The sequence below is a fragment of the Canis aureus genome, chromosome 33 (assembly GCF_053574225.1).
Source record: "Canis aureus isolate CA01 chromosome 33, VMU_Caureus_v.1.0, whole genome shotgun sequence".
Lineage (NCBI taxonomy): Eukaryota > Metazoa > Chordata > Mammalia > Carnivora > Canidae > Canis > Canis aureus.
The window spans coordinates 33,142,414-33,166,573 of record NC_135643.1 but is presented as its reverse complement, the minus strand read 5'-3'; the positions used below and the strand labels follow the sequence as shown (position 1 = coordinate 33,166,573).

The following is a 24,160-nucleotide window of genomic DNA, read 5'->3' as shown; positions in this document are numbered from 1 at the left end:
TAGAAACTTTCTTAAGAAGGAAAAAGAGGGGATCCCTGGGTGGCGCAGCGGTTTATCGCCTGCCTTTGACCCAGGGCGCGATCCTGGCACCCGGGATCGAATCCCACATCGGGCTCCCGGTACATGGAGCCTGCTTCTCCCTCTGCCTATGTCTCTGCCTCTCTCTCTCTCTCTCTCTCTGTGACTATCATAAATAAATAATAATAAAAAAAATTAAAAAAAAAGAAGGAAAAAGAAACGAGAAACACTTCAGGAAAGAGTATATGAGTATATTAAATAAAACAATTACTGAGAATATCATAATAACAAAGTATCTCAAGAAATTAGAATAAAGTTGCAAAAAGAAGACCTTTTTATGCTAGCTCAATTTAATACACCTAAACCGGGCAGCCCGGGTGGCTCAGTGGTTTAGCGCTGCCTGCAGCCCAGGGCCTGATCCCGGAGTCCCGGGATCAAGTCCCACATCGTGCTCCCTGCATGGAGCCTGCTTCTCCCTCTGCCTGTGTCTCTGCCTTTCTCTCTCTCTCTCTCTCTCTCTCTGTCTGTCTGTCTCTCATTAATAAATAAATAAAATCTTTAAAAAAATAATAATAATACACCTAAACCACATAAAGATACCTGTTTACTTATGTTATCCCGTTCATTTTTGTGGATTTTCAAAGTCTACTATGTGTCCATATAGACTGAAAGAAACATCCACACCAACATATCACAAAATGTAAGGAAGCAAAGGAAGGGAAAAGAGGAGTCCTGGTTGCAAGAATATTACTTACAGCCAGGAAAGAAATCATCTTTACATATTATCCCCAGATTAGAGTCAGCATTTTGGAAAATGTTGTCAACTGGGAAAAGATAGGAAGTAACACTAAGGGAAAAGTTTGGAGGATATCTTAGCAGAAGATGAAACTGCAGATACCTTAGAAACTTTGCAGAAGACACAGAGGTATATCTTAGCACCTGGTTTCCACGGCAGAAATGGTTCAAAATATGTCATGTGCCGAATAATACAAAAACATCTATCACTTCTCCAGCACCATGCCCATGTAAAGTTTGAGTCTCTAGTTCCTCATCTACAAAACTAGGGTATTAATACTCACTGAGAATTATTCTTTAGATCAAAAGAGATGGTGGATATGAAATAATTCTAGGTCCTAAATGTAGAATAATAGTAAAATAAGGGAGAAAAATGCTTTCTATTCTCTTGTGTCATTGTTGTTGCCATCTACACTTGAAATAAATGTAACTGTAAGAGCCAAGTAATTTAACACATCTAACTGAAATGAGAGATTCTTCTTTCTAAAATAACTCCATTTCATGCATGCTGATCACATTTTGACCACATAAAAAACAAAGCGTTGGAAGCCTGTTAAAAATCTCCAAAAGTGATTAAGCAAGTCTGAAATGGGTTCTAAGAACTCAGTTCTTTTAGGAGGCAACCCAGGTAATTCTGGTAGTGTGGTCAGCAGACAACACTTTACTCTAAAAAGGATACTTTGAGATTAATACCTAGCTATTACTTGTATGTGAAAATCATCAGTGAAAAAACTTTGTATCATAAAGGTAGATAGAAAAAGTTAGAAACAGAGACAGAAAGAAAACCACAGAATACCAGGTTGTAAGGGATATTTTTTTCCAATAAAAAAATTTCCATCATCTCTGACAGATGGTCATCCTAAATACCTTCAGTGATGGGGAATTGCTGTCTTCAGGTAACGCGTGCTATTTGGGGCTATAAATTCATGTTTTAAAAAAAGGTAAATAAAAAAAAAGGTAAATCAGAAGTTATTTGGAAAATTGGAGAAATGGGGATATCATTCAGAATGAATTATACATGAAAGTGTTTTTAGATTTGATTGAACTAAATAAGGCTAAATTCAAAACTAATTTGACTGCAAGAAAATGTGAACACCCAAATGTTGGATCTGCTACCTGATTCCACTAAAAAAGCCATATGTTCTGTGGCTGCTGTAAAAATAAACTTTTTTTCTATGTCTCTCATTCACATTTCAATGGTGCAACATTTCAATCACACATCTGGTACCACTTTCATCTCCCTATTCAGGTAGTGGCAAGTAAACAGCAATAAAAAATATATATATATATATATATGTATATATATATAACGAAAACAATTTGCAATGCCCATGAATATTTTAAAATTATGGCCCAGAACAAAACCTCTTAAGTGAATACAAAATATGCTACAAAGCCATTTTACTTTACTACTCTATTAGAAACAACAGTATTTATATTTTAATCTTTATATAGATATTCCACCAAATGAGCGAATAGTTATTAAGCCATTTAGTTTTTTACTTGTTTAGAAGAACTCACAAAGCCTAGCAGTTTCAGATGGCCCTGTCATGTGTGATTGATGTTTGGGCATTTCCATTTTCATTTATGTAAATTATCAAGGGCTCCTACAGCTTCTTCTAGTACAAATCCAGTGCCTTATCACTGACACAAAATTGGAAAGTGTGGGGTACTGCACACTAATATGGGCTTGAATTATTTTAACCTAATCTGCTAAAATATTGTCTGGAATAAGAGATTTTTATCACATTGTCTAGGATTTAGAACTGGTACATTTCATACAGGTCTCTCCTTTTAGGCCCGGCTTCCAGGTGAGAATTAGAATAGTTCCCACTGAACAATCCCTAGAACATCCACCCCAAATCTGTACCTTGGGCAATATTTATGTAAAAGAACTGGACCTTAAGTATACTATTTGCTGAGGTAGCAGATGAAAAAGATTTCTATGAATGCTTTAGCAAAAAGGTCTGATTTATTTTCCTTGAACACTAAGAGTATTCAATAATAAATGCATCTCTCTCTCTCACCAAAAGTATCTGTGTTCAAGCTTGAGAAAGAGAAAAGAAGCCACCAGCAGCCAGGAACTAACCTGGTACTATCAAATCGGCTTTGTGTTCTTCTACTAAACATAAACAATTTCACGGAGTGTCGTCTTCAGACCAGGCCACTCTGTGACCGTGATGGAGCAGGTCAGAAATGGCACCACTCCCTTATCATGTCTGAACACAGACAAAACACATATATTGTCCAAGCCACAAAATACCAGACATGCCCCTCTCTTGCTAAATGAGAGACTGCTGAGTGTTTTTTTTTCTTTTTCTTTTCTTTTTTGTTATTTTCATTTTTACTAACTACAGCCCAAACCCAAATCCTGTGAGTTCTTTCTAACTTGGCTCCTCATGACGTGCATCCACCCTCACCACAATGAGCTGTAACCCCAACACATTCAACCACAGGTGTGTTCCTGGTGATCATGCATGGAAGGCATCAACAAGCTCAATTACTGAAACCAGAATAAAAATTTTAAGAAAAGCTAAAATAATTTCTCTCTTCAAGGTACTCGCTACAATTCTAATATAAAATAATTTCCTTAAGCTTATTTTATCACATTGTGGGTTTTGTTGCAAAAGCCCCTTTAGTCCTGTCCCTTGGAAGAATTACTTTTGCAAGCTGTAGAATAAACAAGTGGATTATGGCTCATCTGTTAAATATTTACTAGAGGAAGAGCCATGTTTTCAAGGAATATGATTCATCATGTTAGATCAACACCCAGGCCACAGTGAACCTGGTGGTCCATAGTCCTGGATGGTAGCTAATACAGAAACCTATGATGGATTCAATGTGAATCTCTAGTAGAAAAATAGAAAAACAGACAATTGAATTGATGTGGTTAAGACACTGACATGGCTCAAATTCTTGCTTTTCTCAGATTTTATCCTTATTAGTGATGCTTATCTCTTGATTATCATTTCCTCACCAAAGCACATCTAATGGTCTAGTTTATAAATATGAAAATTTAAGTTGCCTGCTGTAAAAAAAGATGTAAAGCAGTAATCTAAAGACCTAAGGTATAGTTTGTAAATCTCCATATAATTAGTGTGAGATAAAAAGTTTCCAATTTTAGTATATAACTTTTGGCCTTTTGAAAAATGACTACTAGCCTCTGCAAAGCACCAATATATTATGTTCTGCCTCTCTTAAAAATATAAACAGACTTTCCTTCTATAGGGCTTATTCCAATAAATAATTTCCATTCAAGGGAACAGTAGCAATACCTAAAAGTCATTGTCATGAACTGTATATTAAATACTGCTTAAAGAATTCAATGTACATTATTTATAATCATCACAAAATATTTAGAATTGTTCATGTTTTATAGATGAGGACCCTAAATGAGAAAAATTAAATGATAAGCTCCAAACACACTATAGTAAAGGATTCAAGCCCACTTATGTCTGACTTGACAAACTGAAGGATGTTTATTTGTGTGTGCTTGTGTGTGTGGATGCTTTCCTATTAGGTGAAATTACTTTTAACCCTCAATATTCACTGTATTTTAATAGCTCACTTAATATATGCCTCTGAATGCATATAAAAATACATACATATACTCAAAACTTACTATTAATTGCTATCATTTCGACTGCAAGTTTGAAAAGAATTTATTCCTAAATAAATATGTTTGAGAAAATATACTGAATAAAAATTATAGTTATCACATATAATGATTTCATCTGCTCCGCCCCTCAAATACTTTAAGATGGCTTTGGCCATGTGAATTTAGTATCAACACTCAGAGCTTAAAATCTCCATGATAGAAATTCTCCACCCCTTTAGTAGTTCTGAGTATAATGTTTCTAATGCAGCAGAGACTTCAGAGAGAAATTTAAGTGGAATATGAAATGACTGTGAATTGAAGCAAAAATTCTTTCTTTCTTTATCCTTATCTCTTGCTCTCTTTTTCTTTTCTATTTGTTTTTTTTCCTTTTTTTAAATGTTGATTAGCTAATGCTCTACAAAAATGCCATCGAGGGCTGGAGGATCCAGAATCGTCAGGTACAAAGGGACATTTTACCAATATTCTTGCCTGCCCCGAATTATCCTTTGCCTTTGGCAGACTGCATCACTATTTTTATGCTATCATTTAAGAGATTTCATAACTGGGCATGCTTATTTTTATCAAATTACAAGCCTCCATAGAAATACAGTAATCCCTCATTTGCTAATATGATGATCTTTTCAATACCAAAGGTGTCCAATTACTTCCGATTTTTCAGCCCATGAAACATTTAGCACCAGAGATCTATAATTTTGAAGTGCATTGCGATTCCAAAATTGTCAAAATAAAAAATATTCATCTGTTCGTGATAATTTTTTAACCTGCTCATTCAAAATGCAAACCAGCTAACACTGGAATCCATTTGCATTAGGATCATCCTATATTCTGTCCATCTCATTGCCTCAAGAAATAGATGGATTTTAGGTGAATTTATTTATTTAAAAGACATCTCTGTTAGAGGTGGGGCTCGTGTTGCTCTGCGAGGCTGCAACAGTTTACCAGAAGGAGTCAGGCCATAAAGAAAGAAGTGCTGGCATTGGGTGGGGCTGAATAGTTGGCATCTTTTCCCACTGTTTCTCACTGGTATCATTTCCATGAAAATCAAGGGTGTGGGAATGTATGCCAGGCTAAGAAATCCTACAGACTGCTTTGTGTGCCCAACAGCCCCAGCCCATAATATCTCTATCTTAGCCGTTGATCTCAATCAATGAAAAAGCTATCACACTATAACGTCTGGGAAAACTGTAGAGGAGCTAAGCAAACCAAAGAAATATCATGCTGAGGATCATATTTCTCCTGTCACAACAGTCTTTTCTCCTTAGGAAGAATACACTTAGCATGGAACCAAAAGGCGTTTGCTGTCTAGCCATCTCAAGATCATCCGCGAGCAAACATCTGGCCAAAAATCTTCCTTTTGCTTCACAATCCACCTCGCTTAACATTTCCTTTTAAACTCACTCATTCTAAAAATAAAATGACTCTCTCTATACCCAGTTAACACCGGAAGCATCCATCAGTGGCCACAATCCTCAATAATACACATGCAGAGCACACCTTATCTCTGTTCACTTCACCATGCTCCAGTCAATGTATCCATTACGAAACCTGGTTCCTTTCCTATTCTCAGAAAGCAGCAGTGTGCACCTGCCTCTTTAAAAAGCAATGTTTGGCACTGCTAGAGTCTATAGTTACTCATAATGCTCCACGGTTTCTGTAATCTCATTGATATTACACACCAACACATATACACACATATCTATATACAGACATTCCTAATCCCAGCAATTTACCTTTTTGGGTTTTTTTCTTCTCTGACTACCGCCGTTGAACTTCTCTCCACTGTCGCTTTTCTGAGCTGCATCTTCGTTCATCATCTTGAACAGTTTGGAAAGAAAATAGCTCTGCCATTAAACCCTGCTGCCTGCACAGACCACTAGCGAGTATGCACTTACTGGAGGAAAGCAGGAGGAGGAGGAGGAGGGGTGGGGAAGGGGCGCGCGCTGGGAGGGTAAGGACGGTGACGTTGCCATGGCAGCAGCTGCCACAACTGTTTATCTGACTGCATTGTTAAATCTGATTCAACCAATTACCATCAGGGAGCGGTTACAATGAAGAAAGCCTTGAGAAAAGAATGCCAGGGACTGGAATGATTTGGGGACTCTGCTGGTTGGTTCTTGACACACCTTCAATTCGATCAGCTCTCAACCCACGCACAAAACCTGCACTTAATTTTCTTCCTACAGGTACTTCAACACGGAACAGACACAATGCATAATGAGAAAACTATAACAATCTTGAATGTGTCTCTGAACCTGAAGAGATGCATTTCAGCCAGTGAAGAAGCTACTCAAGGAAAAGGGTTAGCTGTTAATATCCTAAAGTGCATATAAGAAAGTTACAGTTTTAAGATGCTATTCACTTGATTTCAAATGATAATCTTTCAAAACTCAGCTCAAGGATGACTTTTGTCATGAAGCCTTGAGAACATGTTCCCCATCAACCAGGTTAACACAGACCACTCCTCAGTGTCTCCTCTTTCCACTGTACACTTCTGACAGAGCACCTGCAACACCTCACATAACTGCATGTTTACCCAACAGGAGTTTCTTAAGGCCAGGGATAGTGTGTGTGTGTGTGTGTGTGTGTGTGTGTGTGTGTGTGTGTGTCTGCACACACACGCACTCACGCGCTTACTTGGATTGGAAGGAGATCATTAAATTTCCCAGAACCAAGCATGATGCATGATATATTAAAGGCAGTTAATCAACTTTTGTCAAATACATATGTAATACGCTGGGGAACACAAATACAAGAAATTCAGGCAGTTAAGACATTCTATAACTAATCTCAACCTAATTCTCCTCATTGACTGATAAATAAAACAGAATCCATGCTTTCAAGGAGCTTATATATAAAGCTCCGGAATTATTCTTGATAAGAAAACAGGGCTGTTTTTATCACAAGAAACCCAATTTCATCTTTTGGATCTATGTAGCCATATTTGTGTATTTGAACATATTAAGTTGAGGATGCAACCAGACCCCAATATGTTTTGTGCAAATACACATGCACACACTAAACACTCATCCGTATTCATAGAAAACAAACTCAAAGCATAATACACAGAATACTTAAATGTAAAAATACAGTAAGGATCAAACCAATGAGTTTCAGTACACTTTGAAAACAGAAGGTGCCTATGTAAATGTGTTATTACTATATGCATATGACACACTCAAAAATTAAGTGACTTCATAGGATTCTTAGAACCATACAGGAAAAGGGTTAATAACAATTACAGCACAGGTGAAAACATTGAGGTAAAAAGTGGTTTTGGTGACTTGCCCCAGATAACAAAGTTAATAAAATTCAGAGCTAAAGAAAAAAATACAGAGCTAAAGTTCTGATTCTAAGGCCACTGTTCCTTTATTAAATCATGGCTCACTTAACAAAGTGCACACTTAATAAAGTGTGATGAGCAAAGACTAAGATGGAAAGTGCCAACTGCAGAAACCACAGTTAGATGACAGTGGCCCAAGGAGAAAAAGGAAATCTTTATTGATTTTAGGCTAAGCATATTTAATAGGCATGGAGTTTCAGAAATTAATATATTAACTTTAGTATGGCTACTCTGTATTATTGAACCATTAGAGTTAATAATATTACAAAATATGACACATACTACTTTAAAAAAATCTTGTAACATTATTTGAGTGGGGGAAAGCTCCCTGAAGTATAAGCAATTATGTCTTAGAGATAGGTTAACTTCCAAAAGTTCCTTTGTTAGAGTTGTCTGGTTTTAAAAATACATTTTTTACAAAAACAATGTTATAAATAAAGGCTTAATTTTCTAAGACTATCAAAAAAAATCTTCACAAGTCTTTCCTATTCACTATTACTTGTGGTAGAGAATCTTAACAACTAGGCAGAAACATTGGATAGTGGTCCATCAATTTCTCTTTTCCTTCAGGTCATTGTCATAGTTGAACTGTGTACTGCAAACCCACCTCCAACAAAACAATATGTTTTTTTTTTAATTTATTTATGATAGTCACACAGAGAGAGAGAGAGAGAGAGAGAGAGAGAGAGGCAGAGACACAGGCAGAGGGAGAAGCAGGCTCCATGCACTGGGAGCCCGACGTGGGACTCGATCCCTGGTCTCCAGGATCGCACCCTGGGCCAAAGGCAGGCGCTAAACTGCTGCGCCACCCAGGGATCCCCCAAAACAATATGTTTAAGTCCTAACCCTCAGTTCTTATGTAAGTGACCTTGTTTGGGATTAGGGTCTCTGTGGATGTAACCATGTTGAAAAATGAGGTCATAATGGATTACAGTGGGTCTTAATCCAATGACTGGTGTCCTTATAAAAGGAGAGAATTTTGGACACAGAGACACAGAGGGAAGATAGCCATGTGAAGAAGTCTCAGGCAGAAACTAGAGAAATGTAGCAGCAAGCCAGTGATGACAAATTGCCAGCAACCCACCAGAAGCTATGAGGTAAGGAAAGATTCTTCTCTAAAGCCTTCAGAAGCAGTCTCGCCCCGATGACACCTTGATTTCACCCTTCTACCCTCCACAACTGTGAGACAATAGAGTTTTGTTATTTTAAGCCACCCAGTACTTTGTTTTGACAACCATGTCAAATATTTTTTTCAATATTTTTCAGCTACTTCTGCCATTGGTTGCAGCCATGTGACTTATTTCTAGCCTGTAGAAAAGATGGAAGTGTATGCCACTTTCAGGTCTAGCTAATACAACCCTCCCATGAGTACTCTTCTCTCTTTACCCATATAGTGGCCAAATACAGAGGAAGACATAACCTAGAAGGTGGAAGAGCAACAGGTCAGAAAAAAGCCTAAGTCCCTGAGTCACTGTGTGGAGCAGTCTCTCTTCTTCCTATTCCCTCCTCCATTGACCCTCAGTAGACCTGAGTAATTTTTTCTCATGAGTATTTTGTCACTGAGATTATAGTGTGTTTTGTTACAACAGTTAGCTTATGGTAGCTAACCATATCTACTTATATTTTCTAGGGAATATTTAGTTATACTTCTATTTTGAGTTGCCTGTTAAATGAATGATGCTCTCAGTGCATCAAAGCCTTTAGCCATTGGAAATGGATCTTACATCCAGGGGCAAAAGAGCTACTATGATGAAAAAAAAGGACCACAAATAATTAGAAGGGAGTCAGAAGAGATGAAGAGAAGAATATTATTGATTAGGGATGGGCATGAGAGAGAGATATCTGATAGGTCCCATGAGATCACAATTTCAAAGCAGTTTTGGTCCACTTTCCTTTTTCTCCTATCTCTCTTCCACGATAAATCCTTTGTTTCTTTTCCTATTTCCAGACGTCATTGCTTCTGATTGAGAATGAGAACATAGAATGCTTGCCTATCTTATGAGCAAGCACGTAGCTTCTGGAGGTTCTCTAAGTCTTCTTCTTTCTCTTTCCTTTCTGGTACTTTTGTTATCAGTGAGGTACTAAATGAAGGAAAGATAGCAAACAAAGGAAAAACATAGTTTCTCAAAGTTCACCATAAAAGGTCCTCATGTGTATTGGGGTGTAGATAGAGTTGGGCTCAAATCCACTTCCAGGCCTGAGGGCTGCTCTCTTCCTGAATTGCCAGGTGTTCTGCACAAGTCTTATTCTATACGATTTCTCTTCTGTAGGAAATCTGGGCAGACTCTAACAGTTACACCTTCTTGGAGGCTGAAGTCAGGCTCATGGGCCAGGCAGGAGACCTTATTTACCCTTCCCAGTTCTTTGCAGTTCCACCATCAGCATCAGCAGAAGGTACTTCCTCTCCTTCCTTGTGATCTGCTCCTTCTGCTCATCTATGACTTCCCCTTCCATTGTTCATTTATTCCTTTAGTCATAAAATATCTATTGGGTGACTGACTACTATATGTCAGGCCTCTTGCTTGATATTGAGGCTTTAGCATAAATTAGATGATCTTTGCCTTTAAAGAGCTTACAATCTAAAAGTGGGACAATCATTGAACTAGAAGTGCAAGGACTTTATTTTTAGGAGACATTAAGTACATTATGGAAGCACAAAACGGGGATATCCAACCTTCTGAAAGAACAGGACATGCTTCTGAGAGGAAATGACTCAAATATTGAGAAGATTTAAATGATGAGTAGGAATTATCTAAGTGGAAAGGAAGGTATAGGGTGGGATTTGGGACGAATGAAAAGAACATGGCATTGGCAGAACTGAGACAAGGCCCATGTGTTTCTACTGTAGTGAATCCACCTTAGGCCTTAAAATATCACTATGCAATACTCCATAGACTGATTATTGTTCCAAGTGAGTATCCATATATGATATCTGATCATTATTATACAACTTACAAATCGAGTAGCAAGATGACCCTGTTAGTTTATGGATGTTAAAACCAGGTAATATGTCCAGAAAAGGCAGGTTTTGCGACCATATAGCATATCATTTCTACAGTTTCAGGGAACATGTTTGGAGACAGAAAAACAATCCTCAATCTGGAGATGAAAAATTCTATGACCATGTAACTGAGCACATCTCCCATGAACAACAAGGAACACTTAAGAAGCCATACCCAGCAACTTCCCTCAGTCTGATATCACCAAATCCTTTGGTAAAAGTATATATCCATTGTGCTTACTGCAGCAAATTTATACCACAACAAAGTATTCATAATCACCACATCACCACCTCAGTCCTGCGGGACAACTCCAGGCTGCTGCTGCTGCAGAGTAAAAGATCAGACTCACATGTGAAATGACAGAGGTGTAGGGAGGGATTAAAGACAGAGAATCCAGTAAGCCATGTTAGGGGCTTGGGATTCAGACTGAAAAGCCACATGAAGCCATTTCTTATGGTTTAAAGAGAGAAGAAAAATCATAAAATTTGGTGTTTTTGTTTTTAAAGAGCATTCTTTGTAAAGAACTATTGTGTGGGAGCCAAACAGAGAATGGATGAGAAGACATGTGTTTAAGAGGCTCTATCAGCAGTCTGGGAGAAAAAAAAAGATGGTGAACAAGTAGACAGACACACTAAGTAGTCTGTCACCATTAATGGTGTTTCACTGTAAGCCCTAGGAGAAAGTAAGAAGCAGGAAGACAACAGTGTGGAGGCCTCGTGACTAAATAGCAAAGGAAAGAGACTTCATCAAAGTCTTGTATCGGGAAGAGGCCTCAAAGAAAAAATTTTGAAACCCATTTCATTTAACAAATCAGGGAACAAAATTCAGAAAGATTAGAGATTGCTCCCAAGGCTCTACAACTAGTTAGTAGCATAGGGAAGACTAGGATCGTGCCACCTCACTGAGCAACCTTGACACATGGACTTAAAAAGCCCATGTCAAACCTTACCTACTATTATTTGAATTTAAGGAGCCATCAGCCGTTGCACATGGTATAAGAGACCAGAGAGTAATTAGTCCACTCCCTGAAGGAACAATTAGGAAGAAGGATCCATGTTTCTCAGGTAAATATGCTGTGTGTTCTGACCTGGATAGGAGTGAACTCAACAAATGTTTCATTGAGATAGATCTTAAGGCAGTAGCAACAATTGATTAGGGACCTGCTTCTTTCACTTTATGTCAGTCTTACATAACATTTACTGAGGAGGTGTTTGGTTGCAAAAGTTACTATATCCAACCTAAAAAAAGAGAGCTTTTTGGAACCCATGACATACAATTTTAGCACCTCAATCCACCTGAGGCACAAAATTATTAAAATTAGCATAGTGATTAATTATAATCTCACTTTACATAAACATTAGCAACAATATTTTAGATCAAATGTACTATTCCACAGGAGAATAACAAAATGTGGGTGAGCTCACCATGTACATGTTCCTGTCTAGGTCAGTTTTTTAGGACGCACTGTTACCTGCTTGCTCTACTATAGGGTAGCTCTGCTCAGTCTCCAGTGATATTAGTTCTTGAAAATAGCTGTTATAATTGGTTTCCCTGTAGATGCAAATGAATAGCACATTGGGGTAGGTTGTGTCCTTGACAGATATATTTTTTTCTAGTGAAATTTAACTTTATTATTGTAAATATTTTACAACTTAAACCAGCTTAAAATTAGGTTATGACAAATGTTTTTGTTTCTTTTAACTATGAAGAGAGAGTATATATCTACTGACAAATCCTGAACACAAAAATTATCCAGGAGCTTCATATTTAAGTTTCATATAAGTTAAAAACATTTTAAAAGATATGTAACCATGGTGGTAATGGAAGTGACAAAAACACTAAGATTACAATGTAGAAAGTGACTTAGAGACCATGACATCCAGCTCCTCACTTTTCAACAAGAAAATTGGAGCCCAACTTGGTTATGTTACTTACTTAAGGCTCTACCTACACTTTGCAGCAGTTTGAATAAAATTCCAAGTTTTCTCATTCCTAAAACAGTGTAGATGTCTTCTAGTGGAGTGTCTCACCACCAAAATGAGTTTCAAGAGTCCCTCCCTCCTCAGCAAACACACAGGCCAGTGATTGCCCATTTATTTTCAGAATGGGAAAAAAAAGAAATTATACAATTCATTATACACAAGCCAGAAATATATCAGGCATTAAAAGCAGAGAACTGAATAAGACAAAATAAACATTTTTTAATGTTGCACAATATCCCAAGTTTAGGTGAACGTTCGCTATAAATCTGAATCACAGTAGGAGAGGTAAAGGAGGATTAATGGGTGGATGAGCTTGTTTTCTTACAATGTTACTATTTGCCAACGAATCTCAAGAATGAGAGAAAAGCAGTGAAAATATGAACAGGAAAGCTTCGCCAAGCCTTTAAACAAGTGGATATAAACAGACAAGAGAGATGACCAATGAAGTCAGTGTGCTGTCTTATTCCTGGGAGTAAATTATTAATGAATGACTACTACTGTTTCTCCCACATTTTTTTAAGTAGGCTCCACAGCCAGCATGTGGCTTGAATTCACAACCAGAGTTTGCATGCCGTACCAACTGAGCCAGCCAGGTGCCTCCATTTCTCCCACTTTAAACAAACAGATAAATCTTTTAAAAGGTCAAAATAAAGAGTTTGTTATCTGTTAATACTCTCTAACTTCTAATTGCCTTGCAGTCAAGATCAATGGTATTCCAAATATTTGTAACAAACTACCTCATAAACTAAGTGTCTTAGAAGAATAATTTTATTTTGCTCACAAACTTGTTGGACAAGGATTCAGGAAAGGCTCAACAGCCTTTTCATTCTGATTCATGGGGTGTCAAGTAAGGCAGCAAGGGCTGGAGGATCCAGTTCCACATAGACATCCTCACTCACTTACCTGGTTCCTTGTTGCTCACTGGCCTCTCCCTTTATGTGGCATCTCTTTTTCTAGAACCTCTCCACATGGTTCGGCTTCTTACTATTTGGTGGTGTCAATGTGTTTATATTCTTCTATTACAACTGGGTTTGAAGAGGCAGGAAGTAGAAAGTGCCAGGGCACTTAAGGGCTCTGCCATATTTTATCAATCAAGGCAGCCGCGAGGCCCATCCAGATTCAAGTAGTAAAGAAATAGCCTCCACCTCTTGATGAGAGGGAGTAGACAGGTCACATTGCAGAAGAACATATGGGATGGGAACCATCTTGGATTCTGCCACAGATGGCTAGTCAGCAAAGTAGGCCATGAAGGAGATGGAGTATAGGGGCTGACTTTGCATACTATAAACACAAGGTCTTTTCCCAAATAAGCATGACTCTGCCAGCTAGAAATGCACTGTTCTGCATACGTTTTTCTTCTACAAACAAGGTTATCAATGTTAATTTCTGGAATGGTTAAGTACATCTTACTAGGTCAAAATCTGTCTCCTCTCAAAGCAAAGTTTCTGTTGCTCTCCAAAGATAAGTTTCATGTATCACGCTTTCTGAATGAGAGCCATTGTGTCTAATACATTCACAGGAAGTATTGTATATTTGAAGTACAGCTTCTTTGGCACTTTTCTCTCTTTTTTTTAATATTTTATTTATTTATTCATGAGAGACACAGACTGAGAGAGAGAGAATGGCAGAGACACAAGCAGAGGGAGAAGCAGGCTCCATGCAGGGAGCCTGATGTGGGACTCAATCCCGGGACTCCAAGATCACACCCTGGATTGAAGGCAGGCGCTAAACCGCTGAGCCACCCAGGGATCCCCAAGCACTTTTCTCTTTACTCTCACTCTGTTTGCACTTTCCTTGGCCTCTCACCCACTCTTGTATTCAATCTATCCATTTATACAATATCAGGATGATCTTAAAACAATCATAAATCTTACTGTACAAAAAATGATTTAAAAAAATTACAAAGGAAATAAAAGTGTATTACAGGTTAGAACTAAGCTGAACTAATGTCTAAAAAGAGACATGCAGTGCAAACATATTCATTGTTAGCTTTAAACCCAATGCCAGGAAAATGATTAAACATGCATTAGAGCTAGAGGCAAGATTACTAACTTGTTAACCACACTATTACCATAGTCCCAAATTTAGTTTGGAGTACTGATTTGTGTAAATTTTGAGTACTATGTTCTGGGCCTTAACAAAGCCTATGTATCTGATAGGGTCCCTTTGTCATTCAATCTTTATGATGTCCTCTTCTGCACAAACATCATATTTAGTGTTTCTAGCTTAGAAGCAAAACTAAAACAGACAACGTCTATTTTAAATATTAGTCTGCATAACTCCCAAGAACAAACTATTTGGATCCTTGATAATATGGTAATAATCAGACCTGAAAAGGGAGTTTCCAAATTCAAGTAGGAAGAAGGATCTTCCTCTAGGAAGTTCTTCAAGTCACACAAGCAAAATTTAGAAACCAAAGTATGGTCAATCCATCCATTTTGGTCACATGGACTGTCTATACAAATTATTACATAAAATGTGTTTGCAAGCTTATCCTGCATAATTGTCCCCAAAATAACTTTATTCAACCTATCAATATATAAGAGGATTTAAAATATAACAATACTGTATTGAGTGCTATATAGTTTGTAATGGGTGAGAGCAAGTACTACTTCACGAATTCTATCAGTGGGCCTCAAGATGTTAATAGCACACTTGGATCTTAAGCAGTTCTATCTGAAACTCTAGGAGTCTAACTGAGCAAAAAGTGAAATGCATTTCAAATTTCATTTATATCTAGTTGATTGTCAGATTTTTCCTGGGCCCATAAACCTCTACACCTAAAAAATGTCAGGAACTGTGAGGGACCTGAGATCCTAATTACAAGCTAAGAAATTAGCCTTATTTTTATTCTTTTGGATACTGCCAGAACACATGAGACTCCTGGGTCAGAGACAAAGAACTTTATTACTCATAGCATAGCACAATGCATGAGCATCAGCATACTTGTGTTAGTTTTCCTTACTCCTAATTCTCACAGAATTAAGACATAATTCTGGATGGATATGGTCCCGATGGATGCCTCCACACTCAGTGGGTTGAACAAGAGGAACCGTGACTTTTGAAAACCTGAATCTCTTATAATAGGCAGCAAATATATCTGAACTTCACTCCAGAGGGAGCCCACTACCTTTATTATACTGGATGGTAAGCATGCCTGATCTTTGCTTCTCTCTCTATAGCTGTTTGCTATACCAACATTCTTGAAAAAAAATAGTCTGGAACAAAGACAGCCAATGCCTCTGCTTACAAGCTGTACAGAAATGTAAGAAACCCACAGAAAATTCTTCAACAGGAAGTCTCAAAAAAATACAGGTTATCCTACAGTTGAAGAGATACATGCCAAATTGCCCTTCGTGACAGTCTAAATTTAAATGGAAACTAAGCAAGATTTCCTGCAAATTCTCTGCAGTCATACATACATGTCTGTGCAGTAAGTTTTAACAGTTAGCTTAGTTATATCATTTGGAAGATTTCACACATTATGTGTAGTTTTGCCAGAATTGCTATGGCATACAATAAGGAACAATAGTTTGAAAGTCAGTACATGTAGGTTTTAATCCTCATGTCATTAACTGTCATTTGTTCACAACATATCATATATTTCACCTGGGCTTTATTTTCTGTATCTCTCCCAAAGTGTGATCATTCTATTTTTCTCCAAGATAGTTTTCTACATCTTTTTTTTTTTTTTTTTTTTTTTTTACTGCTAGAAGTCCTTAAATCTATGAACCTACATTTTAAGGGGAAAAATGACTCAAAAAGAATTTAATGAACAGATGAAATGGCCAGTGATACAATATCAAACAGAATGTAATTTAGCTCTTTTTGTTTCCAATTGTCTTTTTTTTCTACTAGACAACAAGCAAGACTATAGAACCTACTTTTCTCAAGGTCAACAAAGTTGGAAAATGAGGAAAACAGAAATGCTAACATTTATGACACAAATTATTTAGACCTGGAAAACAACTTTGGCACTGGTATAAATGCTGTGTTTACCCACCAGTTTGAACAGGAATAAAAAAGTATCTAGTAAGCTTGAAACTATAGTCACTTTTTCTTTCCCTCTTTCCAGTCTCTCATATCCAGGAAATAAAACTTTGTTTCTACTCAGGAAATACATATTATGTATTCCTTCCATTCTATTCTTATCACCATGGCACCACCTCTTTTTCTCTCCTACCTGAACTATTTTAATCAACAGGATTTGCTGTCTCATCACCTTCAAGTTTCCTCCTCAAAACTGACCTCCGGACTGTTGCACTTTTATTCTTCACAAAACATTTTTTTCTAGTCTTCAAAGTCCTCAGAATAAATTCAAATATCTCCAATTATTGCTCAAATTCATTTATATGTTCCTGTTTCCAAGTTCCTGGCCTATAACAGCAGATAGATAATAATATAATGTGATCAGATTTCTTAAAGATTTATTTATTTATTTTGAGAGAGAAAAAGAGAGAAAGTGCACATGAGTAGGGTAAGGGGCAGAGAAAGAATGAGAAAGAGAATCCCAGTGGAGAAGACTCTCCACTGGATGCAGAGCCCAATATGAGGCTCCATCCCACAACCCTGAGATCAAGACCTGAGCCGAAACTAAGAGTTAGAGGTTCAACTGACAAACCAAGAAACAGACTCCTAACTATAGAGAACACAATGATGGTTACCAGAAGGGAGGTGGGTGAGGGACGGGGTAAATAGGTGTTGGCATTAAGGAGTATACTTGTGATGAGCATTGAGTGTGAATGGAAGTGTGGAATCATTATATGGTACACCTGAAACTAATATTATACTGTATGTTAACTAACTGAAATTTAAATAAAACTTAAAAAAAACAGGTAGATATGAACTTAACTTAGAAAAATGGTTGTGTTTCCAATTTTGAACACATTTGGCCCTGGAAAGTATGATAGATATGATTTGATGTGTTCCTGGATAATCAACAAAATTCCTTGTGCTCCCCCAAACAGTTTTCAATTATATCTGAACTGCCATCTTAAACATTTATTCTATAGGAAAACGAAATTCATACTCCACTAGAGATTCCAAATGCACTTCCTCATCATGGTAGTGGGGAAAAGTAGAGAGAGAGATTTCATTATGTGAAAAAGAATCAAGTAATTTACTCATTCTCTACATTTACTCAGAAAGACTGTCAATACTCCTTCAGCAAATATTATTGTACACCTGCTCAGTGCCAGGTTCTATTCTCCATTCTAGAGATACACAAATAATTAAGACATGATTCTTACCCCCCAAGGTATGCATGAAAAAGCATTCTCTTCTCACTGAGAACTCTCCGTTCTGCCTTCACTTTAACCAAGGAAGGGTAAAACCAGCCCTAGGAAATTCCTTTATATTGGCTGCAGTCTTTTCTCATCAATACTTCTGCTAGTACTGGTCACACAGCAGGCAGTGCAGATTTCTTGATCAATTGAATAGATTGCAGATAAATCAAGACTATTCAGTTATTATTAGTTTAATTGGAAAACTCCATCTGGTTGTAAGTTAAACAAAAATACAAACAGCATGGATTCCTCTTCTTGGCCCACCTAAGGAATATTTGTGACATAATTAAAATTGATCTTGAGTCCCTCTCTTGATATAATTTTCATCTTCAAATTTGCCCCCATCTTCAAAGCTTCCTGTTCCACCAATCAGTTTTGGTCTTAAGTGTTAGAGCCTCTTCCTCTTGAACTTTTTTTGGTAATTCCCAGGAAATTATTTATTCCATTTTGCCAGTAAATTTGGTACGGCAGCACACTCACAGAAAAACAGAGCAAGCAGGGAAAGAGATGGTCCCCCCAAATCTACTTACTAGGTCTGGAAACTTGTCTGACAATAGAGGTTCAGCCAGAAGGCAAGACACATTCTTCAGGATCATTAAAACAGCTCAGACTAATCAGACTGCAACTCAGACTAATCAAGCATGCGAGGTATAGGAAGTAGACAATGTAGGAGAGAGAATTCAGGCAGGTGACGATTGGAGGTTGTCCATACAGGGGTCAAGTGCTAGTAACAAATGGACAGTTAGATTATCCCTACACTGTTGTCTGTTTCATTACCTATACTCCTAGAACAAATGGAAAATACCACTTAATTTGCTTTGTAACATAAAGCGTCACATACCTGTCTGGGAATCTTGATAATGCTGGATGAAGGCAGTAGTGAAGATGACAACTTCCATCTGACCAAACTTGAAATCAAATCCACAAACTTATTTTGCAAATTGTCAGTTAATATTAGAGGAAGAAATCTCTCTTCTCCAAAAATTTAATAAAAGCATATGATAATATCACAAAGTTACATTTGATATGGAGGTTTGTTTTGTTTTTTAAAGTACTTTTCTCTACGTTTTTAGACTTAATTCCCTAAAGAGAATTATTTTCCGTATCATGCCATTTTAGACCATGAGTTTTTGGTTTGCACTATAGGATAACTAGTCAGGACACAAGAATCTCATTCCTGGATAGTCCGGGACTGCAACTCCCAGCGAGTCACTTGAATCTCTGTGCCTTTATTTCTATAAAGTTAAACTACAGGTATGATTTCAAAGGTTTTTCTATGAACCTGTAATTCTGGTATACACTCAATCATCCTTACCTTATGTAATACAAGATTGTGATATTAACACAGTTAAACTGTGTTACACTAGTGGCCACATGATGTTCCTTGGATCTCTACCATGTTTCTTAAATCCAGATAATGAGCAGTTTTCCAAACACAAGAAAGTATAATCTAATTTAAATAGCCCATGTGGGCAAATTTGTGATTCCATAACTGTGCATGCATATGATTTTCCTGGTGCTGGAAGCTGTTTTATGGTATGGTGAATGTCAACTGGACCCTCTTCTAAAACTCTTTCCAAAATGCAATTTTTCTGGAGGAACTCATTGCTTTCATGAATCAGAGAAGAATGTTTCACCTAGCTGACAGTACATGTTTTCAGAAAGGATATATCTACAAGTATTTGAGTGAGTATTCTAATTCAACCTAAGAACACAATCCTATCAGAAAGAAAACATTACAGGGTAGACTGCCTTTTTGGATAATATAGGTGAAATTCATTTAATTATAAAAGAGTACCTTCCTCTTATCCAAGCTGATTCTTAGGTCTTTCCCTAGTATCATTGACTTTGGAAAACAGAAAAAGCTACTTTGTGCAATACTTCTTAATTATGTTACAGCCTGACTCACTGCTAAGATGAAGGTGGGAATAAAGAAGAATTGGCAATAGAAAAAATACTCAAAGAAGGATTTATATCTCATTGAGCTGGAATCCCTCTTATGCTCACCGGGAAAATGGAGTTCAGTTCCCCAATGGGAAACGAAACTGGTACTGTAGACTTAACATGCAAAGGTGACTTCACCTAGACTATTGTCCATAGTATAGACCATAACCCTCTATGAACAGGTTCTCCTATTTTAAATGGGTGGGGACCTGTGGTTCAGAGAGGTTACTAACCAAGACAAACCCCAATTGGTGGTAGAGAGGGGGCTGTAATGCAGACTTCCTAGTATCCATTCCTACTGCTTCACATTCCTCACAGTTCCATGCCCTTGACTCTCCACACAGTTTGTGCCCAGGTCTGGAACAAATTCATGGAACATTAGGAAATCAATTGGAAAAATAGAAAGAAAGAAAAAAAAAAGGAGGGACTAAGAGAGAAAGAGATGAATTCAAAACATTCTACGTTTTTCTTCTTCCAAAAACTGCAGACACATGATTTAAGCTGCATATATTTTCAAATAGTGTATGTAGCCAATGAGTAGTATGGTAAATAGAACTATTAATTAGAATCAAAAATCATGCTTTGATTTATGTGTGATAGCACTAACATTCCTGCCATGGATGTTTGGGATGCTTTGGTTACAGAAGTTCTTTATTTCTAAAGTATTCTATCAGACTCACAGATCAAGACTACAACCTGACCACATAGTAATTACCTCTAACTGTGACTACCTCAAAACATGCTTTGCCTATCTTCAGTGAATATAAATGTTTTGTTTAAAAAAAGAAAAAATAAATAAGAAAACACATGTAGGTGTATGGCAGTTTTCGCGTATCCTTGTGTTTGATACTAAGAATTTCACTGTTTTATTCATCACGTGTCCCCCATGTTCTAAATAATGGGAGGAAGGGTGTTCAGATGGGATTTCCCAACTCTTCTTTAATGAGAGGCTTCTCCTAGCTACCTCCTGCTGAATCCTGCAGTTACATCTGTCCAACTCTGATAACAAAAGAACAAAAGAACAAACCACTGGTCTACTTAAGACTTCATCAGGGATAACACAAAGTCATCAAGTCAAACCAGAATACCAAAAAATAGAAACAAGGTGGAGAATGGAAAAGACGAAATAATATCTTTATCTTTAATTATATTTCCATGATTGAGTAAGCTCATTTTAAGTGGCTCCTATCCCTTAGGAAGAAGTTTATAACCATTCCAGCTTACTAATAAGCAAGAAATCAGCCCATCTGCCCATTATTCTGCAACAGTCCCCAGGGCATTCTCTCTCCTCTTAAATAAATAAATCCAAGGCAAGATGAATGGATAGTTCAGGAAAAGACAAGTATCTCCAAACAAGATGAAAATAAAAAGAAATTTGGGGCCAAATAATAAATTCATTTTAAAATTAAGATTTTTTTTTCCTAATGCATCTCTAGAGAAGTCTCAAAAATAAAGTTACCTAATTCCTCCTTTCATTTATTTTAATTAAAATTTATAATCTATTTCAAAGACTTTTTGGCAAACTTCAAATTACAGTCACGGAGTTGGCTGACAAGACAGTTTGAGTCATCTGCTACGTATTTTTCAATCAAGTAAATATCTCAAATCTTAAGGAAAAACAACCATTCATTATCTTAGTCAGGCTTTCCAGGATGGTAATTTCACTATTCTCTTTGTTCCAATATTTATTACTCTGACAGTCACCAAAATGTCTCTTTGCTTTCACTGAACCCATTTTCCTTTCATATCAGTATAAAAAGGAAAGATCGATGTCCTCCTCACTCAAAAAACAACAACAAATCCTTTCCTGCACTTAAAAGCATCTATAGGACTAATTTTTTAACTTATCTTCTTTTTAAATTTTCTGACTAGAACCATTCTAATTTCTTAAACCTGTACACATGTGTAACTTCTTTTTTTTTTTCTCTTCATTTGTATTACATTTTAACACTCTTGAGTTTTACCTCTTAGTTCTTAAAGCACCTTGGCCATTCACAGACATGGAATTAAAAAAAAAACAAAACACAGGCAGCATGGTGTAGACATTTTTAAACAATGGCAAAGTATTGCTGACTCATATTTAGCTTTTTTTCCAGATTTTTTTCCCCTGGTCTTTCATTTCTTATGCTGAATCCAATCCTGTATTTGCATTATAAAGGGCACCATATTTGTGTATAATTTTTATTCTGTTTGCAAAATTGAATTTTTATTTCTATCCTTTGGGGTTTCACCTACTTTAAGCATTAAGTACAAATTTGACAGACATATTCTAGATTCTTTTTTCCAGGTCATCGTAAAGATATTAAATCAAGTGACCTCAAACCCAGCCCCATTACTTGACATCTCCTAAGAAGAGAACTGAGCTATGGAGAACTGTATAGGTTCTTGCTTCAGGCTCTCTTCTTTTCTCAACAGTTCAGCCAGGCTAGAGATGACCACTATTTAGAAAACTATCAAATGAATCAAATATAAGACTTTCCATTCTTGGACAGCCTGGGTGGCTCAGCGGTTTAGTGCCACCTTCAGCCCAGGGCATGATCCTGAAGACCCAGAATTGAGTCCCCCTCACCCCCTCACCCCTCCCTGCCTCTCCACCCCCATCAGGCTCCCTGCATGGAGCCTGCTTGTGTCTTTGCCTCTCTCTCTCTCTGTCTCTCATGAATAAATAAATAAGATCTTAAAAAGAAAAAAAAAAGACTTTCCATTCTCTGGATGGCTGGCTCCTCCCCTTATAAGTTATTTGATTTATTTTCCTTTTTATTAAAATATGAAGAATGTATTCTCTTCTAATTTTTAGTTCTACAGATGAAACACATACTTTGTTTTCAAAATTATCTATACACCATCATCCTGTTGTATTTTGATAGTTATAATTCACATAGCACACTAGATATTATTTTTTAATATGTACATTTTATCCTAGGTAATAAATATCATGATTTTCTTTCACTAAAAAAGTGTACCTCAGTAGCAGGTAAACCAAAAAGTAAACCAGATTTTACATTTCAAGTTCATTCAAGTTCAAATAGAACAATGAGAAAATCATGTAAAATTGTTAATCAAGTGGTAAGGTATATATGCCCTTTTTTTTTTGCTAGGTATATATGCTTTATTATTTCTCTCACTTATAACTTAAGGATAAGTCAACAAGCATCCTCCATAACTCTACCTCCTTAATTTCCCAGGGCATTTTGAAGAAAGGCATTTGGGCTGTCAAGCTAGGCTTGTCATCCTGAGGCATGAGAAGTACTGAGAAAAACACAGTCAAGAATTAGGAGAGATGCACATGTCAGGCTCTACTTTGGGTGTGTAGTTCTGAGCACATCACTCCAACTCATTGGGCCTCAGACACTGATCACTATGGTCTTGTAAGCTCCAAAGGTCGATTTTATTTTAGAGAAATCTCTGCCATGTTCATTTGCAGTATCTTAAAAAAAAAAAAAAACAACCCAAATCCCCATGTATCACAAAAGTCCTTGCTTTAGAATAATTTTGCTTTCTTAAAATATTATTTTTCTAGGAAAAAAATCACAAGTAATATATAATCTACTTTCATATGTTAAAAATGCCTGGAGTAGTTCCAGTTATTCTGAATCCAGGTTTTTATTTTAATCTTCGAAATTCACTCTACTGTGTTGATAGCAGATATGATCAAGCCTTCAGAAGCTGAGCTACACTAACAGAACACTTAGTAATGTCATTCTAAGATATTAATGTATATTAATATGCAGTACTTGTGCTGACCAAGTGCTTCAATCTCGTATCTGAGGAGACTGTGCATATTGGGTTCATATAAAGCAAATTGTAATGTAAATAGATGGACTTTGATGGATCTCTTGCAACCTTTAGTTAGCAAATTGTTTTTCTCCATCATGGAAACAATGCGTGTTTTCCTTTTCCTGAATAGAATGTATAGACACTCCACAAGCATCATTCTTCTCATTTATTCTAGGTTTCTTATTCTAAAACCTGCTGCAAAGCAAACATACTGTCTTGGCAGCATAAGATTAAGTTCTGAATTAAGCACCTAAATAAAAGCTTAACAAAGGATCCCTTTACATTTGGGTTGCTGTAAAATAAATTTCCAACCTTCCCTCAAGACTCCAAACATAATTGATTATTTTTCCTTTGTTTTACTGTACTCTTTGTACATATCTCTATTCCAGCACTTATAC

At 36.9% G+C, this 24,160-nt stretch overlaps 2 protein-coding genes across 27 annotated transcripts in view; one reads left to right on the top strand and one right to left on the bottom strand.

Annotated features, from left to right (window-relative positions):
- Positions 1-6,385, bottom strand: part of ANK2 (ankyrin 2) — a 328,351-nt gene extending 321,966 nt beyond the window's left edge. For 4 of the 11 annotated variants that reach the window (XM_077882365.1, XM_077882377.1, XM_077882382.1 and 1 more), the window contains exon 1: positions 6,163-6,338. In XM_077882365.1, coding sequence (XP_077738491.1) covers positions 6,163-6,246 — 84 coding nt within the window. In that variant the 5' untranslated portion in view covers positions 6,247-6,338. Of the gene's footprint in view, positions 1-6,162 lie in introns of all 11 variants that reach the window. The other 7 variants (XM_077882366.1, XM_077882367.1, XM_077882344.1 and 4 more) reach the window with 6 other exon arrangements.
- A 2,291-nt stretch (positions 6,386-8,676) lies between these two features.
- The window catches only part of LOC144303948 (uncharacterized), a 75,367-nt gene continuing 59,883 nt past the window's right edge, over positions 8,677-24,160 (top strand). For 2 of the 16 annotated variants that reach the window (XM_077882325.1, XM_077882327.1), the window contains exons 1-3: positions 8,678-8,869; positions 10,831-10,987; positions 11,745-11,838. In XM_077882325.1, the coding sequence (XP_077738451.1) occupies positions 8,865-8,869; positions 10,831-10,987; positions 11,745-11,838 (256 nt within the window). In that variant the 5' untranslated portion in view covers positions 8,678-8,864. Of the gene's footprint in view, positions 8,870-10,042; positions 10,167-10,830; positions 10,988-11,744; positions 11,839-13,280; positions 13,427-15,736; positions 15,904-16,614; positions 17,010-24,160 lie in introns of those variants that run through there. The other 14 variants (XR_013370938.1, XM_077882324.1, XM_077882332.1 and 11 more) reach the window with 12 other exon arrangements.